Below are 20,314 nucleotides of genomic sequence, written 5' to 3' on the forward strand. Positions count from 1 at the left end.
GTTTTTTGTGCTGAGGACCCCAGAGCTGGATGCAGCACTTCAAGTGAGGTCTCACAGGAGCAGAGTAGAGGGAGAGAATCATCTCCCTTGACCTGCTGGTCGCTGCTCTTTTGATGCAGGATGCAGTTGGCTTTCTGTGCTGTGGGTGCACACTGGTGACCCATGTTCAGCTGTTCATCCACTAGAACCCCCAGCTCTCTTTTGGAGGGGCTACTTTCCAGCCCCACACCCCCTAGTTTGTAAGTATAAGCAGGATTATCCCATCCCAGATGGAGAATGCTACACTTGCCCTGGTTAAATTGCAAACAGTTCGTGATTACTCAGCCCTCTAGTGTATCTAGGCTTCTCTGCCTTAGATGGAGCCAACAACTTCTCCAGGTTTCGTGTCATTGCCAAAGTTGCTTAATGTACATTTGACTCCTGCAGCCAGATAATATATAAAAATGGTGTTGTTTCTTAGTTTATGGTTTAGCAGTTTCATTGGCCTGCAGCAGTGCTTTCTGACTAGCCTAGGCAGGATTTGCAGCTGGGTATCTGTCCAGTGTGTTTTGATGCTCTGTTGATGGCCATGATGAGAATATCCCCAGGTACCCTTACTCCAGGTTTTCTAGAGACTAGAACCTAATACTTACATTATGTCCCATTACTTAACCTCCAGAATATCTGTGTTTTCTGTGTTCTCAGTAGTGTTGGTCTTGGCTGAAGTAAATTGTTTGCTACAATTGTTCCTCTTGTAATTGGATGTAAGACAATGAAGAAGTTCACAAGGTCACTTCCTTTTGGCCAGTTGCCATACATTGCAGCTGTTCTGTACCATTCAGAGATGTTTTCCATTCTTTCTTAGAAAGCGTCCCTTATATATTCTTGTTAATCATACGGTAGTCATAACAATACTATCTAAAAATTAAATCCTCTGTTTCCACTAGCACTGGATTCGCTTGGAGATTTTCCCAGATGTTCTTGTTCACAGACTGAAGATGATAGTGGACCCTGCAGACAGCAGCTACATGCCCTCCTTAGTTGTAGTTTCAGGTATGTGTATATTCTGCAAGAAGTCAAAAAAAATTTTTTTTTCATCCAACAGCAGGTATTTATCTGGGTTTTGTTAACATAATAATCTGTGTAACATGCTGAGTGCCTGTTTGTGAAACAAACACCATATCCTAAAACTTTTTTTCTGTGTTTTGTTTTCTAGGGGGTAATTCCTTAAATAACCTTATAGAGCTAAAGACAATCAATATAAATCCTACAGACACCACAGTGCCTCTACTCAGTGATTGTACTGAAGTAAGTGAAGTCTGTGTGAGAATTACTCTTGTGTGCAACAGAAAAATATTGTGCTGCAGGAGGTGTATGAAAAGCATTGTTGTGATCATTAAAGCCTGGTATTTTATTTTTCCTCTTAACTTAGCAGTATTTCTGGCAAGTTAGTAAAGTTAATAATTTACCATAATCACAAAGTAACACTATAATAGACTTAGATATTTTAGGGGGTTTATGTAAATCAGTATACCTGTGAACCAGTAACCATTCTGATAAACTTAAATTTTGGGCATAATTTTGGGTAGCAGTTCTGATCTTTTCTAGCAACAGCAAGGTGAAATGCACAATGAATATTTTAAGATTGGGAGTGAAATTTCTCATATGAATGAGGCCATATGCTAATGATAAAGCAGTAGTTACTTAGAGCATTTGAAGTGACAGATTCATTTTCTTAAAGTGACAAAGTCAAGGAAAACTTCTAATTCTTTCCTGTGTTTTATGAAGTTACTTAATACCCAAAAGATGTCAATAGAGTATTTTTCTTCTTAGTACCACAGATATATTGAAATTGCAATCAAGCAGTGCAGAAGCTCTGGCATTGATTGCAAAATACATGGCCTCAGCATACTGGGACGTATACGTGCTGAGGATGAAGATTTGGCTGCAGTCCCTTTCCTGGCTTCTGATAATGAGGAAGAGGATGATGATAAAGCTAACACTGGGAGGTCAGTGGTGAAGGAAGGGTGAAATAGTAAAGAACCTTAGTGCCTATATATTCCCATAACTGTGGAGATGATTGGGGGAAGAACAAATTAATTAAGTTGAATGGAAGTAAAGATAATTCAGTGTCTTAGTTTATTGGAATTGTAAGTAGATCCTTTGTCAATAAATACATTCTCTGAGATGATCACACTGGTAAGGTGTAATATTTTGCAGTATACTTGGAGTTGAAACTCATGCCCTTTTGCAGTATACTTGGGGTTGAAAACTGAGCTAAAAACTTGATGTGCTTTTATTTGATACGTGGCATGTGATTTGGTTTTCTTTCTCCCTTTTTTTTTTTTTTTCTGACTGTGGCAGTGTAGTTTGAGTCCTGAAACTGTTCCAACTGTAAAAGGAAATAAATAAAATTAAAAGGTGCCTATGCTACAGCCTTCTGTTTGCTGAACTGACCATGTTTTCTTTTCTCAATATGTTCAGTCTTGTTAGAAAGAAGGCAGCTGGGCTTGAATCAGCAGCTACAATAAGAACCAAAGTTTTTGTTTGGGGACTGAATGACAAAGACCAATTGGGAGGGCTAAAAGGTTCCAAGGTACGTTGTTTTCACACTTAAGTACAAAAGAGAAACAGTGAAAAATAGAATGTACGAGTTACACAACTTAAAATAATTCAGACTTAATCAGAATTTTACAGTTTATTACTGAAAGCTACAAAGAATAGGTTTTGGGGGCTTTTTAGTGTTAAGACATGTAGATTTCTGCTGGGTAGAAAATTGGAGAAAATTTGCATTTTGGTTGATTTTTAGCTTGATTTTTAGCAGCCACTCAATCATTTGTTTTAGATGATAATGAAACTAATTGTTTAAAAAATGTGTAACATTACATACTCTGGTCCTGTTGAGTTTGCAGGCATAAAATAAACTTTCAGTGAACTTACTTAGGTATTGTATCTGGCAATTGTAATATAGGAATTTCTGCCCAGTGTGCAGCCATTTACATGTAATTTTAATATAATACAAGATGAGATACATTGCAAGTGTGTAATCAATTTAAAACATAATTCATTAATCTTAAATTATGTTGAGAGCATTTTTTCAGTTGATGTTGTAGAAGTGTAGTATTGTATCCATAGAGTACCTTTGAAGAATCAAAAAGTTAACCTTTCCTGTATTCTTCAGTTTTCTCAAGAAAGCTTTACTAAAAGAAAGTCCTTGTTTATATCACTTTTCATTTTTTCTCAGCTTTTATGTTTATCATTGTTCCAGTATTGCATTTTTTAATTGCTTTTTGACTTTTGCCTGGTGTAATATTAATTGGCATGTGTGAAGCATCTGAAAGTACCTGTTAGAGTAGCTGGTTTATCACTTCAGAGCTCTTCTTTTTGAAGTGTAAAACATTAAAGTGAATTGTAATGATTTTTATTTCATGTCTGTTCTAGATAAAAGTCCCTTCCTTTTCTGAAACCCTGTCTGCCTTGAATGTTGTGCAAGTAGCTGGAGGATCCAAAAGCCTTTTTGCAGGTAACGTAAGTTTAAAATAAATATAATTATTTCAGGCCAGAAACTGATTTTGAATTGTGAAACACTAATGGTGTTCCAAACTTTTTTCTTAATTTTAGTGACTGTAGAGGGTAAAGTGTATGCCTGTGGAGAAGCCACAAACGGAAGGCTGGGTTTAGGAATATCTAGTGGAACTGTGCCTATTCCCCGCCAGATTACAGCTCTCAGCAACTATGTGGTAAAGAAGGTGGCTGTTCACTCAGGTACTGACTATGTCTATCTTTATATACATAAACATAACATACTAAGCCTGAAAATAGTCGCTTTGCAGTTTTTTTGGGTGCTGTGATACCCTAGCATATCAGGTTTTTTTTTAATAAATACAGGTTATTGAATTCTGTCTGTTATATAAAATGTCAGATTAAATGTTAACAGTTCTCTTATTAAAATCAGAGAATTTAGACCATGCAAGTTTTCTTAATCTGCTTTGGCTTGGTGGCTTTGGTGTTTCCATTTGATTGAACAGAAGTGTTTTCACTTTTAATATTTCCAAATGGTGGGTTTGTTTTTCTCATTATTTTTTCCTGCAGCTCTGAAAATAGAAAACAGAGTGATTATTTTTTTTTTGTTTGTTTGTTTTTTTTGTTTTTGTTTTTGTTTTTTTTTTTTTTAATGTACCAGGAGACCTGCTATCACAAAAGTTTTTTATTTTAAATTAAATCACATAAAACCTCCAAAGAAAATAAGTAATATCTATGGAGCTGAAAAGCTCATACAGTTGCATTGTAGAAGAGCAGTGTCAAATTGTTGCTAAGACCTGCTGCCTGCTTGAAAGCTCAAAAATGTAAATTTATGTTTACAATTTTAGGTGGTCGGCATGCTATGGCATTAACTGTTGATGGAAAGGTGTTTTCGTGGGGTGAAGGAGATGATGGAAAACTTGGTCACTTCAGTCGAATGTAAGGATAACAAATTTGTCTATATTTCAGTAAAAGATTCATGTTGAATTTTTTTTAATGCAGTATATTTAATACAGTAGAAATATAAAAACGTGTTGCGAGAAGATTTTTTTCCACAGTATGTGCCAATTTATGGTGTAGAAATTGTAGCAGGCTTCAGCCATTCAGAAGGAAGGCATTCAATTAATATAATACTTGGATGGATAAAGTCTTGAATAGTATTTTCAAATTTCACTGATGAAATTCCATACTTTTGGACATGCAGTTTTTTGTTAATTTTAAAGGTATGGTTTTCAGAGGTGCCTTGAGGAGTAAAACCATAACAATTTTATATTCCTGAGCTGTAACAGTTCATAATTTAAGCTGTCATTTTATAGCCCTTTTCTTTAGACTTTAATTCACAGACTTGTTAGCCAGTAATAAACTTCTTCCATTTCTTAGTAATATGTAGTTTAATATTCCACAGGACAACTTTGAGAAAAATTCAAATTTTCTGAAGTTTTACTTTGTATGCACCCACAAAACAGTATTTTGAAAGAAAAAAACCCTGATAAACAGAGCCCATGGGTAAATATTTTTGTCATTCTGATACATTTTGAGGACCTGCCCATAATACATACATAATTAAATCAGATGGTTAATATGTTAAGACAAATAAATGTTTCTAATGTTAGATCAGACTAATGAAAAGGGAATCCAGATGAGAGCAGTATTACAGTTTATTGCTCAAACTGCCTCTTGTTTTTTGTTATTTTACTGAAAGTGAGATTTGGAACTCCTGGGCATTTCATAGTAGCAATATTTCCAGAGCCCATTTCCATAATTCTGTGGAATCTTGTTAGTGGTTCTGGTACAGCCAATATTAGAAAATCTTGAGTTGAATCTTCTTTTGGAGTTAAGAGAACACTGTAAGCACATGATGAATAAATGTTAGCTGTACTCACATAAAGTCTAACAGTGAATTCTAGTTTTGATTTCTCTTATTGTGAAGAACAAAGTTGGGATGGGAGTGTCATCTCTCAGTCTTACTGTGTGTCCACTTCTAATAAATCCCTCAACTGAGGGCAGTGACAGGAAATTGATTTTCACTTTTTATTATGTGCTGTTGAATTGTGTTGGATTAATTATGTTGACATTTTGAATTGCTCACCTAAGTTTGGCAGCATGTACATAAAATATTCTTCAGATGAACTTTGAAGTACATTACAATAGCGTAAACTTTGGATTTATGGTGCTGCTAAAGTGCATATCTTGGAATCAGAGTATTGCACATAACTTTATGTTGAGATTACTTTCAGTTATTGCACAATTTGTATTGCAGCAGTTGGAGTATATTGTGTGGCTGTTTCATGATTAACACAATGGGTTTGTTGTTCATTTTCTCCAGGAACTGTGATAAACCCAGACTGATAGAAGCGTTGAAAACCAAACGCATCCGTGATATTGCCTGTGGCAGTTCCCACAGTGCTGCTATTACCTCTAGTGGTGAACTGTATACCTGGGGTCTTGGAGAATATGGAAGACTAGGACATGGAGATAATACCACACAGCTGAAGCCTAAGATGGTAAAATCAATGTTTCTTGTTTCTGATGAAATGCAAACATGTTTAACAAATGGCAGCAGCATGAAGCTAAACAAAACCCATGAAGGCAGTATGAAGACATTGTTTGGAGTGATCTAAATTAGGTTTTTCACCTCTAGTGAAAGCAAAGCTATTTCAGAAAGGCTGAAAAGATCCAATCTCTTTCTTGGGAAGTGATGCAGAATGGCAAATGCTGCTTTCAGCATTCATGTCCTGCATCTCTTTTGATACATAGATGGAAGCTGCCATATAGCCATGTCGGATTCTGAGCATGGCTGCATAGTTCTTTGCTCAGGTTGGGCACAATGACCAAGATGAGTCATAAGACCTTGGAAATGTTTGTAAGGTTTTTAAACATAAGTTCTTTGAAAACTTCATTTTTACTCCTTCTGTTTTGTAGGTTAAAGTGCTCCTTGGCCACCGAGTCATTCAGGTTGCATGTGGAAGCAGAGATGCTCAGACTCTTGCTTTGACAGATGAAGGTAAGGGTATCCTGTTTCAGAAGTTTTCTAGCACATGAGAGTACTGTGATCATTGTTTGACCTGCAGTTTGATGTTTGCTAGGTTTGGTGTTTTCTTGGGGTGATGGTGATTTTGGAAAACTGGGCCGAGGAGGAAGTGAAGGATGCAACATTCCTCAGAACATTGAAAGACTGAACGGCCAAGGCGTTTGTCAGATTGAGTGTGGTGCACAGTTCTCCTTGGCACTGACCAAGTCAGGAGTGGTATGGACATGGTATGTTACATTTGCCAGGAAGTATTGACAAAGCACATGCTAACTATGTGCTGTATTTAATGCTCTTTGACTCCGTTTGTGCCTTATCTGTGCGCTTTGTGTTTTAAATTGGCAGCTCTTCCAGGCAAGCTGCGTCCATTCAGTCACTCTAACACTGTGTCTCCTAGCATGCTTTCTTGTTTGCTCTTGTACTCTGTTAGAATGCCTGGCTCCTGTTGAATTAGGAACAGAAAGGGAAGATCATTTCTTCTCTTGGTCACCCTGAGACATGTAAAGGAATGTTAAGAGTGGAGAGGAAAAAAGAAAATTTGAGGGCAGTTTCTTGGACTATGAGGCCTACAGCTAAAGCAGAGACTTGAAAGAGTAAGGATGCAGGAGACTAAGGAAGTTAGCTGAAATGCAGAGCAGATGGGAAGAACTTCCTTGGAAACACAACAACAGCTTGTTGCTGCTCAGAAGGCCACTGAGTTGTCAGTAATGATGCCTTGGAGTGAGAATTGTTATGAAATGATCACCGAGAGCCACTCAGATATGGTTTTATTTTTCTTCTGTTTGCCTGCTTGCTTCTTCTTTGTTTTGAACACAAATCTGGCTTTTTGAATTTATAAACCTTTTTGTATAATCTGAGAATTTACTGGATGGCAGGTCAACTTCAGAGCACTAATCAGATCAAAATCTTACCCCATCCTTGTGCAATAAGACTGTGACCTATTTGTATATCAAGACTTAAGTAGATTTAAACCAATCATTTTTGTTGTGTTGTCAGCAGGTGCTGAATAACATGAAGAGAAATCCTTGTATTTTTTGTTTTAAGAAGTTACTACTATTGTTAAAGGAAAGAGAAGTTTTTAACCAAGATGATGTTTTTCAGAATGGCCATTGGAAACTGTATTTCTTTCTTGCTCTTCCTCCATTTTTTTTTTTTTGTAGTGGCAAAAGGAGCAAGAGGAAAGATAATTTCAGTCTTTTTTTTTTTTTTTTTTTTTTGTTTTTTTTTTTGTATTAAGAGCTCATGCCAAAATTCTCATTCGTTCCTTCTTTGCCCTAGTTTTTCTTAACCCTGTTATGTCTAGTCAAAAATCTACAGCTGTTTCATGACATTACAGGTCTACAAGGAGATTGTTGGGTCTGTTTCAGCTGGAGATGGCTGAATTGCTTTAAAGCCTTTATTTTTCTTGAATTTGTAGTAGTTTGAGTAAGAAAAATCATCACTTCTGGGTTATAACTTTAGGTAGATAACAGTGCTCTCTATATGATGTTTCTCTCCAGCATAATACAACCTTTCTTCAGAAAAAATTGATGGTGAGCAAAATAACTGAGTCAATGGTTATTAAAAATATAGTGGAAGAAATAGCAGAGTTTTTCCTTCTTTACTGATATTCTTGGTAGAGGCAACTTTTTGTAAACAAAAATGTTTACATTAATTTTTCTGTATGCTATTTTTTTTTAGTGCAGTTTGTGTATAACGATTTTGGAAGGATTTAAATTATGGAGATTTGAGAATCTATGTTGAGGCTTTCAACAATGTGAAAAAAACTCAATTCTGAAAACATTTTATTTCCCTGTGTATTTTTTCCACAGAAGTAGATGTGGGTTAAAGGTTCTGTTGTTTTTAGGTTCATCCTCAGTAGTTAAATATGCCCAGGTCTTATCAAACCACGTGAATTTTGTAAGTGTTTATAATTGCAGTGTTTCTCCAGCAGTGGAAATTAGATTACCAGTTGCCTTGCATGCTCTTTTGTATTGAGGTGAGAAGCTGCAGTGTAACAGAACTGCAGTTATACTCATTCTTATGCCTTTGGGATTCAGTTTTAAAACATTTGCTGGTTGGTGTGTGTGTTTCAGGCAGTGACAAATGAAGTATATTCAGTTGGGAAGCTGCATTGAAGAGAAATGTATAAACAGAATGTTGTTCTGAGTGTTGCATTTACTGTCTGTTGCAGGGGTAAGGGTGACTACTTCAGGCTAGGCCATGGCACGGATGTGCATGTACGAAAGCCACAGGTTGTGGAAGGACTGAGAGGTAAAAAGATTGTGCATGTGGCTGTGGGAGCACTCCACTGTCTGGCAGTGACTGACACTGGACAGGTATGTTGTGCATCACCCTCCTTTACCCTCTTTCCTGGATGCTGAAAGAAATAAACTGTTCAGGAGGGAAAGTGTAACAGTGTCGGTGCTGATTAAATGAAATAAAAATTTCTAATTATATTTACTCGCTTTTAAAAGTCCTGCATAAATATAAGCATAATTGTAATTTAAAATGTATTATTAGTATTTAAAATATTTGTGTTGTAGTTGAAATACTTTTGTCATAGTAGCTTTTGTAGTGTTTTCCTTCTGTTATCTCATGATCAGTTTTCTGCTTCTTACTCTGGAAATGCAGCAGCAGTCATAGTATTCTGGACAGATTTTTCAGCTTTATCATAATATTGTTTCATATCTCCAATGTAATTACTAAGCAATTAATTCTTCCAATTTACTCTGAACATTGAGTGATTTATGAATCAACTGATTAGTCATGATTCAGCAATAATTTATGAATAATCTGATAAATCAAAACTTTGTTGTTTTTTTCTCTTTTAATGTATTATAATGCCTGCATTATTTAATGGAGGAGGAGAATGTTACAATAGGCTGTCTAAAGTGTCCTAGATTACTAGCACAAATCGCTAGTAATCACAATTTTTAGGATTTTTTAAGAAAGCATTTAAATAAGATAAGCAGTGAAGCTAAGTAATACATGGCAATTTTTCCTGGCAGGTTTATGCTTGGGGTGACAATGACCATGGGCAACAAGGCAATGGAACTACTACAGTCAACAGAAAACCCACTCTTGTCCAGGGCTTGGAAGGCCAGAAAATCACTCGAGTTGCTTGTGGGTCTTCCCACAGTGTAGCATGGACAACAGTGGATGTAGCTACACCATCTGTTCATGAACCAGTCCTTTTCCAGACAGCGAGGGACCCTTTAGGTGCTTCCTATCTTGGTTGGTGTTTGTTGCTTTACGTTGTTCTTTGTTCACTGCCATTGGAGTGCTTGTTTTGTGTATGGTTTAATAGGTGATAGAAGAGTGCAAAAGAAAATGGTTTAAAAAAACCCCAAATCACAAACCAACAAAATACACCTCTTGTGGAAAAAAAGAGACCAACCAAAACTCTTCATCAAGGTGGAACTTTTAAATTAAAATGCAACATGCTTTCTAAAACAGCCAAAGGAGTTTCTCTTTGTGGAGGTAATGATAGATAATTGCTACACTAGTATTAATCTTCTTACACATTACCTCTTGTTTCTAAGGTAAGTGACTTAAGAACTAGGGAATCAAAACAGCAGTGTTTTGTGTTAAATATAATAGCATCAAACATCTTGCTAATTAAACTTTTTCATGACCAAGACAATTTATACATAAAAAATACTCTTGTTATTTCAGAACGTTTTTATAAGTAAAACTTGTATGAATAAAACTGTATTACCTTAATCCTCATAAGTGAGTAGTAATATCAAATACTGGTTTTTGAAAGTCCTTGTTGGAAAGCCTCAGTATTAACTTTATATTGTAGACACTGCAGTTCAAGAATCTCCTGTAGAGTTCGTTTCAGTCGTCTCTTCTGATTTAACAAGAAATTAGATGAACCATTTTCTTTTATGTATTATGCCAATAAATAATGCTTACCCTCTCTTTCCCCCTGCCTCTTTTTAGGTGTTCCTTCAGATGCAGATTCTTCTGCTGCCAGTAACAAAATCAGTGGGGCAAACAGTTCCAAGCCAAATCGCCCTTCCCTTGCTAAGATTCTCCTGTCGCTTGATGGAAATGTTGCCAAACAGCAGGCATTGTCTCACATACTGATTGCATTACAAATCATGTATGCCAGGTAGGCATGGGAACATTCTTTCTGTTGCAGAGCAAAAGATGACATAGCTTACCATCTATTAGGGACTCGTGAGTGAGGTATAAATTTTTTTTAACAAGTTTGAACTCTTCAGGATGGGACTAAGCTTCATTTAAATTTTCTTTTGATGTCAATGTTAGCTTTATGTTGTTATGTTTACAAAAGTTTCCATTGCCTGGGGGAAAAAATCACTCATTCTGAAATGCTCAAATAAATAATGCAGAAGCCGTGTAAGTAAATAATGATGGATGATATGGAGGAAGCAGTAGAGGACAGAGTGGAAATAGCAATAAAACTTTGCAGTGCTGTCATTGTTGGTAGAGAACAAAGTATTTGTGCTAAAATTTATAAAGAGAAACTCATGTTAAATACTGAAATGTCAGTCCCAAAGGAGAATAACAGTGAACTACCCCCTAAAATTCTAGAACTTGGAAACCTTACCTTATTTTATAAAGACAAGCTAACATAATTTTTCAAGCTCAACAAGGGAATGTAATTGGGTTTATGTTAATCCATCCTAAATTATTTCAGGGATGCAGTTGTTGGAGCACTGATGCCTGCAAGTATGATTGCACCAGTAGAATGTCCCTCTTCATCACCAGCACCCCCATCAGATGCTACTTCTGCAGTAAGCCCTGCAAATGGAGATGAGTGTGTGCTTGTAGGAGATATCGAGGAGAGGCTGAGCCCAAACCCCTGGCAGGACAGGAGAGGGGAGGTAAAGTGTCACATTATTTTTTTTTTCATTAGTTTTTAACTGTAAAGCTGACAAATATCTCAGTTAGTCTGACAGTAGCAGAGAATAAAAAAAATTCCTTTATGCTCTAATTTCAGGACCAGGTTCTCTGCACATGTCAGATTTGAAAAAAATAGAATTTTAGTGTAAGATCAGTTTTGAACTTCCAGAAAGCATTGTGTCATTTAAATGCAATTGTGATGATTTCTAGCAACATTTTAGAGATACTGAATTCATTTTATAGGAGTTATATTTAAAAAGTGCCAAGAATAACAGAATATTTTACCATTATTTAATGAAATTTAGTTGTAAACCTAGATCAGCTGATAAAGACATGAGGCCCTGAATGAAATTCTATGATGTTAATTCCCAACTGCTAACGAAAGCAGAAGAAAAGGCTTGCTACTGAAGAGGTCTTTTGCATTTATAAACTGTGAACTTGATATGTTTTGTCAGGGCTTGCCTTCTAAGGCTTTGTAGACTTTTCTGCAGTTGTTTTATTGTATATTTTTGTAGCAGCTGGCATTGAAGGGAATGTTTGCTGGTTTACCCACACTAGGAACATAAAGTAGAAGCTAGAAATACAGGCACTGAATCTGTTGGTTTTGAACTTAGGCTGTTTTTAAACTGCTGCTGTCTTTGAGCACTAGCCCTTCTAATAAATAGTTAATTTCTTAAAGGTTTTACAGTGTCTTGTTGAAGATTTCATTAGTTATTATTTGTTCTGGCTAGGTTGTTCCCTCAGAAGATGCTGTGACACCATCTGCTGTAACTCCCTCAGCTGCTGCTGCCTCTTCCCGTCCTTTCATTCCAGTCACAGATGATCCTGGAGCTGCCAGCATTATTGCAGAAACCATGACAAAAACCAAAGAAGTAATGTTGTCAATACTCTTCTCAAAACTTTAGTCCTTACCATGCTTTTATCAAGCAGTTTTTCTGGGTTTTGTGCTTTAAAAGTTATTCTGTAAATGACTGCATTTTGAAAAATCTGTCCAAAGACCCGAGGGATGTTTGGTTTTTGTTTTGTAGGATGTAGAAAGCCAGAGTAAGGTGTCTGGCCCAGAACCACAGTACCTGGATGAGTTTACAAGTCTCCTGGTCCCGGATGACACGCGGGTCATGGTTGACCTGCTGAAGCTTGCGGTGTCCAACCGAGCGGGCGAGAAGGGAAGAGATGTCCTCTCAGCTGTGCTGTCTGGCATGGGCACAGCTTACCCACAGGTCAGATTTTGTTCCTGTTGCATTTTAATGGGGTCCTTTTTATTACTAGCTTGCTGAAATACTTGTATTGGAAGTGCAGTTAACCATCTTCAGAAACTTCTTACAGATGAAAATTTGAGTTGAACTTAAATGCATGTGAGCTTTAACCATTTCAGTGGAAATATGGGACTATATCCATGTGCTGCAGATGTCAGTAAAAGACTAATTTCTCCATTTTTCATGCTGCAATTAGACATTAAGATAGAATGTATTTGTTTATTGACCTAGTGTTGTTGGGTATTAGAATAAAGCTGTATTAACCAAGATCTATTTGCTCAATCTGTAGAATGTTAGTTTAAAAACTTCCATGATGGGGTTTTTTTGCATCTGAGTGTATTTTTCAGAGGCAGTCATTATTGCTAGCTAAAAATGGTGTTAGTATATTGTACGTTAATTATACAGTAATTGTTTTGAACTCTTAAGGTTTATATTTCATGCTTTGATGCTTCTATCTTTTTACAAAGTATCCATGGGTGTGGGGTTTTTTTGTCGTAGCTGGCAGAAAGTAAAAAATCCAAAATTATTTTTAAAATATATATGTACACTAATGAACTGAAAGCTGTTTAATATTTCTTGTCACTTTACTTTTCAATTAGTAATTTTCTTAATGAGTAACAATATGTTTTTTAAGATTTCTAAAACTGTTACTCCCCGTGCCAAATTTGTGGTGATTAGCTATGTATATTTATGATGGGCCTGAATTTTACCACTCAAAATACATACACCCTATATATGCATTAATTCTGGGTTTTTTATCTTTAATAGTGAGTAACTGAACAGCTTTGGGTTTGTGTGGTGTTTTTTGTGTTTTAGAAACAGAATTTTTGTTAGGAAGTCTTCTAAAAGTAGTAAATTTTGGCATTTCTTCCCTAAACATAATTTTGGAATATTATGTACTAGTTAAATATTTATACCTTTCTATGCTGGTGTATACTCTATAGCTTAGATCTAATACTTTTCTTTTTCTTTAAGGGAAAACAATTATTTGTGTTGACATTTACTCAATTGAAAACTGAAGTTTTTTGGCTTTTAGTTTTAGGAGTTCTTCTAGCTTTAGCACTACCAAAAAGAGTATTTTTGAGGTAATAGATGATTTATGAATCAGATTTCCAAAACCAAATTATTTATTTTAAAATTGGATAGAATGGTAACTTACTTAGATTTCTTGGGTTAGTCCAACATACAGTTTGTAAAGGGTATATTTTTCTTTTCTCAGGTTGCTGATATGTTGTTGGAGCTTTGTGTTACAGAACTAGAAGATGTAGCAACTGATTCACAGAGTGGTCGCCTCTCTTCACAACCAGTTGTGGTAGAGAGCAGCCATCCATATACTGATGATACATCTTCTAGTGGCACAGTTAAAATACCAGGTACAGAATTCTTAGTTATGTTACTAAGATTCAATTATTTTTAAGCCTGCCCACATTAAATTGTTCCTTAGCTTACAAAAATATATATTGAACTTTTAAAGCCATGTTGTACGTCCTGTTGCTATAAAAAAAGTATTTCTTGAAGCTGATTTCTTACACGCTGATGAAAATCTCTCTATACGATGTGCATTTCTGGGTTCACTGGGTGTGATTCCAGTTGCATATCATTGCTGTTCTCCATTCAGTTACAAAGCTGAGAAGGACTGTGTCTTTTTCAGGTTTGGTAATTGAAAACTCATCTTCTAGTCTTGAGCTGGGGAAATACTACTTTATTTTAACGCTTTCCATTTAGTGCTTCCTTTAGTAATTTACCTAGTACTTACTGAAGGTTACGGACTTAAGTGTAAATAGGCATTTTTTGTCTTCCGCAACTTGAGTTTTGAATGTTCTGGTGTGGTCTCTTGTCTGCTAGCCCCTACTCACGTGAGCTTACTGTGGTTTAAGCCTTGCAGTGAGAAGAAATTACAGGCAAATAATGTCATTAAATCAAAAGAAGTTATTTTTATTAATGGGCGCTATGGCTTCTGAACAGCTGTGTTTGATTTCATGTGGATTTCTAAAACACTGCATTTGTCTGTGATGTTGATTGCTCTGTGGAGGTGTGTGAACTCTCTGTTGCTGTTCAGGTGCTGAGGGGCTGAGGGTGGAGTTTGACCGGCAGTGTTCCACCGAGCGGCGTCATGATCCCCTCACCATAATGGACGGCGTCAACAGGATCGTGTCCGTCCGGTCAGGTGCGGGGAGAGAGGGGAAAACCTGTGTGAACTCATGCTGTCTTTTAAACTAAAAAGTTTGTGGGATCTTGTGTCTTTGGATATAGAGACTCTCTGGAAAGTGCATGTTAGGTTGTCCAGCTATTCCAAAGAGCGGATTGAGCGTAAAACTCCGTGTTTAGCCCCCCTGCCAACATGTGTGAATTTCTATATAATCAAAGTATGTTTTAACATATTGGAAAAGGATACTTACTTTGTTAGCTCTTTCCTTTTTCAGGGAGTACTTAGAGAAATTTCAGGCTTCATACAGTCAAGACAAATGTTCTTCGGCTGTCAAATATCCAATATAATAGCTTGGTGCTCTTTCTTTCTGTTTCCTGCTCTGGTCTTTGTATGTGACACTACATGAATTCTTTACATCTTTAATCTTGACATCTCTGATTTTATTTTTAAGCAGTATTAATTTGTAGTAGGTTTTGGAGGAATATTTTTAATCTAGTTAAATTTTATGTTGAACCTACCCATACACTACATTATGTGTAAGGGTCTCCGGAGTTACTGCCTGTGCAGTCATAATGTGGGCTTTTCATGTTGACCCATTTTTCCCCAAAGGTGTTTCATTACTGAAATATTTCTGCTTATCCCTGGTTGGAAGCTGTAAAGCTTAATTTAATGTATAGGTTATCTATTTTTGTAATGTGAAAGATAATTTGAAAATAGGACAAGGGGTTTTAGTAAGCTCTTACAGTTGCCTCTTGATTGTAGTACTAGGCTATCTGCTTTTTAAGACTTGGTTTTCGACTTCTTAAGACTTAATGTAACATCTTTACATTTATGTTCATGTACTTTACATATATTTTTTTCTTGAATGTCTTTGTGTGATGTTTATAATATTTAACCAATTGCTGTTGATGAGTGGCTAGGGTATTGGCTCAGACAGCATAGCTGAGAGTGTTTGTCTTGCCTACTGTAACAGGTCGTGAGTGGTCAGATTGGTCTAGTGAATTGCGAATTCCAGGGGATGAGTTAAAGTGGAAGTTCATCAGTGATGGATCTGTGAATGGATGGGGATGGCGATTCACAGTTTATCCTATCATGCCAGCTGCAGGTAAGGGATCACAAACAGCATTTACAGGAGGGTAAGAGTAGATTTTATTGTTTGCTTTTTACACTGCACTTACTGCATGGTATTTACATGCTAAAGTTCCACAGTTCATTCACATTTATACTAAGAAAACATTTTCATTCATACTTAAGAAGCATTTTCAACTAAGTCCTGAGAGGTGCACTTGTACATAGAGAAGAGAGAAAAATATTTTGTAGTCACTCTAGTTTGCCTCTTCATCAGTGAAGAGAGGATACTTCTGGGACACGAGTCATCTGAAAAGTCCTTATTCTTTAAAATCCATCTCTCTTAAAATGATGTAAATTAAATAATGGAAGTGCCTCTTTCTTCCTGTCTCTTCAAAGGCAAGTAGAATAGATAACTCATCCAGACTAGCACTCTAGAGTACTGTGTTTGGTCAGCTAAATTCTGCCTATGTTCTGTTGTTATTTCAGTCTGAGGACAAACCTTTCTCAGCTTTTTTTTGTTGTTGTTCCTTTTTGTTTCCTGCAGGCCCTAAAGACCTCCTCTCAGATCGGTGCATTCTTTCATGTCCCTCAATGGATTTGGTTACGTGTTTGTTGGATTTTCGTTTAAATTTTGCTTCCAACAGGAGCATAGTTCCTCGCTTGGCAGCTTCTCTTGCAGCTTGTGCTCAACTGAGTGCCTTAGGTGTGTATAGTCTTAAAATTAGGTCTGGTTTTTTTGAAGTTGGGATGATTGTCTTAAGTAATTACGTTTTGTATGCCTGTTTTTCCTTAGCTGCTGGCCACAGAATGTGGGCATTGCAGAGACTACGGAAGCTGCTCACCACGGAGTTTGGCCAGTCCATTAACATCAACCGGATCCTAGGGGATAATGAGGGAGAAACACGAGCCTTGGTAAGAAGGCAGTGGTGCTCTCCTCTTGACGTCTTCCACATTAAGATTAAAGTGCCAGCCCTGATGTACAACGTTTTTTGTGTTCACGGCAAAATAGGAAACGGGCAAATGAATAGTCTTCTTGCACAGGTCTGAAAGTCTGTAAAGGTTTAGAAAAAAAACAATGGCCAATTCCAAGACTTAACAGGTGTGCTTTCTGAATTGCCAAAAAGGAGTAAAAATAACTCTGAGCAAGTGGATGGAAATGGTATTTCCCACAGCTGGCTGTAGTTTGGGAAGTTGTGTTTTGTCACAGTCATCTAAATCATGTCCTTCCTGTAACGCATGCACTGTGACTAACTTTCTGATTGTGTGGTGTCTTTAGAGTTTCACAGGGAGTGCTTTAGCTGCTTTGGTTAAAGGTCTTCCAGAAGCTTTGCAACGACAGTTTGACTATGAAGACCCCATTGTGAGAGGTGGCAAACAATTGCTCCACAGCCCTTTCTTTAAGGTAATGTGGTACAATCAGTAAAGAATAATTAAAATAGTTCTGAGTGGTTTTTTTTTTTTTTTTTTTTTTTTTGAGATGTTTTAATAAGCTCACTTGGTCCTTTATCAGTAATGTTTAGTCACAAGATCAGAATACTGCTTTTAAAAGCAGAATCAAATACACAAAACCAGAATTGTACTTTTAAAAGGAGAAGCAATTACAAAAATGAAAAATAGAGAGTACCTAGCTAGGCAGAGAAACTCAGGAAAACATCTTGTAAGCACACCTTTTGATAAGTGATTTTGAGTCTTCCTGGTCGGAGTGTCGTATATTTCTGTTTAGTTAGTTTATTACTCTGAAGGTTTTATTTACGTCCAGTTGAAAAAAATGACAATGTCTTAAATGGACCCTGTACTTCAAAGTAAAAACAAGGTGAAGAAGTCTAGAGAAGAGCAAGAAGAATAAAAGGTGAAAAAGCATCCTTTGTAGTATAAAAGTAAAGCTAAGAGGGTGTACCTATCAGAAAAGAAAATCTTAAAAGTTTATAGAGGGAGGAAGAAATATGTTGTTCACAATATTAATTTGAAACATTGATTGGAAATTGAATCAAACTTTGAAAATCAGTTGAAATTCATAGAATTGTAGAAAGGAGACTGTTTAGAAATGGAAGGTAAAATGTTAAGCACATGGAATTTGATGTGGAAAAGGTAATTAGTCTGGGAATGTTTTTTACAGAGAGGCTATGAAAATTTCTGGATTGAAAGAGGAAATTAGATACCTAACCATGTAAGATAGTGGAGCTACACCTGATGTTACCCCATCTGTGAGGGTAATGAAGATGGCTGTTAGTGACTTTACATGGCTTTGAGATTGTTCAAGCCCTACTGGCCTATGTGCTGATTTTTCTTGCATATTTTTGACACCTCTCTAAAATGTTTTTTGATTGTCTGAAGGTGCTTGTGGCTCTTGCTTGTGATCTGGAGTTGGACACTCTCCCTTGCTGTGCAGAGACACACAAATGGGCCTGGTTCAGGAGATACTGCATGGCATCCAGGGTTGCTGTGGCTCTTGATAAAAGGACACCCTTACCTCGCCTTTTCCTTGATGAGGTACTGCAGGAATCTTTCAGATGGTTAATGGAACATGTGGAAGTGTCTCATGTAAAAAGATACACCGAGTCTGAATTATTTTATGCCAACTGTGATAGGAGTAATTGGTAATTTGAATAATGCTGTTTAATGCAAAATATTTTACAGGTGGCAAAGAAAATCCGAGAATTAATGGCAGATAATGAAAATATGGATGTTCTTCATGAGTGCCATGATGTCTTTAAGAGAGAACAGGATGAGCAGCTTGTCCAGTGGATGAATAGGTAATTTCTTTTAACTGTTACTGGGTTGGTCTTGTGATGCTTTGTTGTTGTAGTACAATGATAAGCTGCATTTTTTGTGACTTTTAGAAAGCTTTCTTAATATTTTGTTTGTTTTGCATTTCCTGCAGACGACCTGATGATTGGACACTTTCAGCTGGAGGCAGTGGAACTATTTATGGTTGGGGTCATAATCACAGAGGACAGCTTGGTGGCATTGAAGGGGCAAAGGTCAAAGTCCCAACTCCGTGTGAAGCTCTTGCCACCCTGAGACCAGTGCAGTTAATTGGTGGTGAACAGACTCTGTTTGCAGTGACTGCTGATGGGAAAGTAAGGATACAACACATCATTGCTTGTTTGACTCTCTTGAAATATTTCACCCTCGGTCAGAATGGGTTTGGCTAAATGAAAAATAGTGTGCATAGCACAGATTCATTATTATTGTTAGTAGTAACTTAGTTTTTTTTTTTTTTTTTTTTTAAGAATCTGAACTATACCAACTCTACCAGTACTTTCTAGGACTGCAGTTACTAATGCATTAAATGGCTGAAACAAGAAACATATTTGAGTTCTCAGTTCAAAAATATGATCAGATTTTGTCAAACTAATTTGGCTACAAGCAGCATGTTCAGAGTCCCTAAAACAGGGGTGATTATTTCTCTCTAACAGGGGAGAGGTGTAATGTGAGATTGTTCACAGTTGGCTAAATGCAAGTTATATATTGCAGGATCTAATTTCCGGGTGCTGAAATCCTGAGTGAAAAGGAATCTCAGTGCAGAAGTTTAGTGTAAGGTACAGGAGAAAAAATCAGTTCATGAATTTGAAAAGTTTATGTTTTTATACAGGTGGCAACTGTTAAGGAGATGATGGAGAATTTTAGCTAGAGCTTTGTATAACAGTTACATTCATCTAGTGAGGTACTGTAATGATTCCTTGGGGTCAGTATCATCCTTCTTAACAATTCACAGAAGGGTAAAAGGCAGATTAGTGGCATTTCTTGACATCATTCTGTTGAAAGAAATTATTTTCAGAGAGACAAAAAAAAGGCAGTAACTAAAAACTATTTGTGGGATGGAAGGAAAAGAAGCAACTGTGTTTAGGTGTGTATATTTTACAGAGGAAAGAAAGTAGTGCTTCTTGGAAGGAGAGCTACAGGCCATAGATGATTTTGTAATGCTGTCAAGCAAAGCGGTGGTCTCTTCATAGTTTTACAAAACAAGCTTTAGTATTTCACTTTAAATCCATTAAGTCAGTGAGAGTTCTTATTGACTTGAATGTAGCCACATTTTCCCAAAGTTTTTTGTGAAATATTTCAAAATATTTCATTATTTTCTAAGAGAGAGAAGAAGCCTGTAAGTAACTGGGTTTTTTTAGACTTCCTTTGAACTGCATTCTGACATATATACATTAAGAATTCCTCTCTAGAATTCATTTCTAGAGAATGTTCTGCTTGAGGCTAACAAAACCAAATTTTATTCTTTACTTTAAAGCTGTATGCCACTGGATATGGAGCAGGTGGTAGGCTTGGAATTGGAGGAACAGAATCAGTTTCAACTCCAACTTTACTGGAATCCATTCAACACGTGTTCATAAAGAAAGTTGCAGTGAACTCAGGAGGAAAGCATTGTTTGGCATTGTCTTTTGAGGGAGAAGTTTATTCTTGGGGTGAAGCAGAAGATGGCAAACTTGGTCATGGAAACCGAAG

At 36.6% G+C, this 20,314-nt stretch overlaps 1 protein-coding gene across 5 annotated transcripts in view; it reads left to right on the forward strand.

Annotated features, from left to right (window-relative positions):
- HERC2 (HECT and RLD domain containing E3 ubiquitin protein ligase 2) overlaps window positions 1-20,314 on the forward strand; it is a 103,268-nt gene that overhangs the window by 64,756 nt on the left and 18,198 nt on the right. For all 5 annotated transcript variants that reach the window (XR_010742975.1, XM_066313576.1, XM_066313578.1 and 2 more), the window contains exons 54-79: window positions 927-1,032; window positions 1,196-1,287; window positions 1,813-1,988; window positions 2,464-2,575; window positions 3,421-3,502; window positions 3,601-3,744; window positions 4,350-4,440; window positions 5,828-6,005; window positions 6,424-6,505; window positions 6,588-6,759; window positions 8,703-8,847; window positions 9,520-9,745; window positions 10,457-10,628; window positions 11,178-11,364; window positions 12,115-12,255; window positions 12,412-12,603; window positions 13,859-14,012; window positions 14,699-14,806; window positions 15,762-15,893; window positions 16,404-16,562; window positions 16,653-16,771; window positions 17,136-17,261; window positions 18,194-18,349; window positions 18,497-18,612; window positions 18,741-18,939; window positions 20,100-20,314. Coding sequence is in view for 4 of the 5 variants with exons in the window: in XM_066313576.1 (XP_066169673.1) it covers window positions 927-1,032; window positions 1,196-1,287; window positions 1,813-1,988; window positions 2,464-2,575; window positions 3,421-3,502; window positions 3,601-3,744; window positions 4,350-4,440; window positions 5,828-6,005; window positions 6,424-6,505; window positions 6,588-6,759; window positions 8,703-8,847; window positions 9,520-9,745; window positions 10,457-10,628; window positions 11,178-11,364; window positions 12,115-12,255; window positions 12,412-12,603; window positions 13,859-14,012; window positions 14,699-14,806; window positions 15,762-15,893; window positions 16,404-16,562; window positions 16,653-16,771; window positions 17,136-17,261; window positions 18,194-18,349; window positions 18,497-18,612; window positions 18,741-18,939; window positions 20,100-20,314 (3,782 nt within the window). In the remaining variant the exon portion in view is untranslated. The remainder of the gene's footprint in view (window positions 1-926; window positions 1,033-1,195; window positions 1,288-1,812; window positions 1,989-2,463; window positions 2,576-3,420; window positions 3,503-3,600; window positions 3,745-4,349; window positions 4,441-5,827; window positions 6,006-6,423; window positions 6,506-6,587; window positions 6,760-8,702; window positions 8,848-9,519; window positions 9,746-10,456; window positions 10,629-11,177; window positions 11,365-12,114; window positions 12,256-12,411; window positions 12,604-13,858; window positions 14,013-14,698; window positions 14,807-15,761; window positions 15,894-16,403; window positions 16,563-16,652; window positions 16,772-17,135; window positions 17,262-18,193; window positions 18,350-18,496; window positions 18,613-18,740; window positions 18,940-20,099) is intronic.

The sequence above is a fragment of the Sylvia atricapilla genome, chromosome 2 (genome assembly GCF_009819655.1).
Source record: "Sylvia atricapilla isolate bSylAtr1 chromosome 2, bSylAtr1.pri, whole genome shotgun sequence".
In the NCBI taxonomy this organism is placed as follows: domain Eukaryota; kingdom Metazoa; phylum Chordata; class Aves; order Passeriformes; family Sylviidae; genus Sylvia; species Sylvia atricapilla.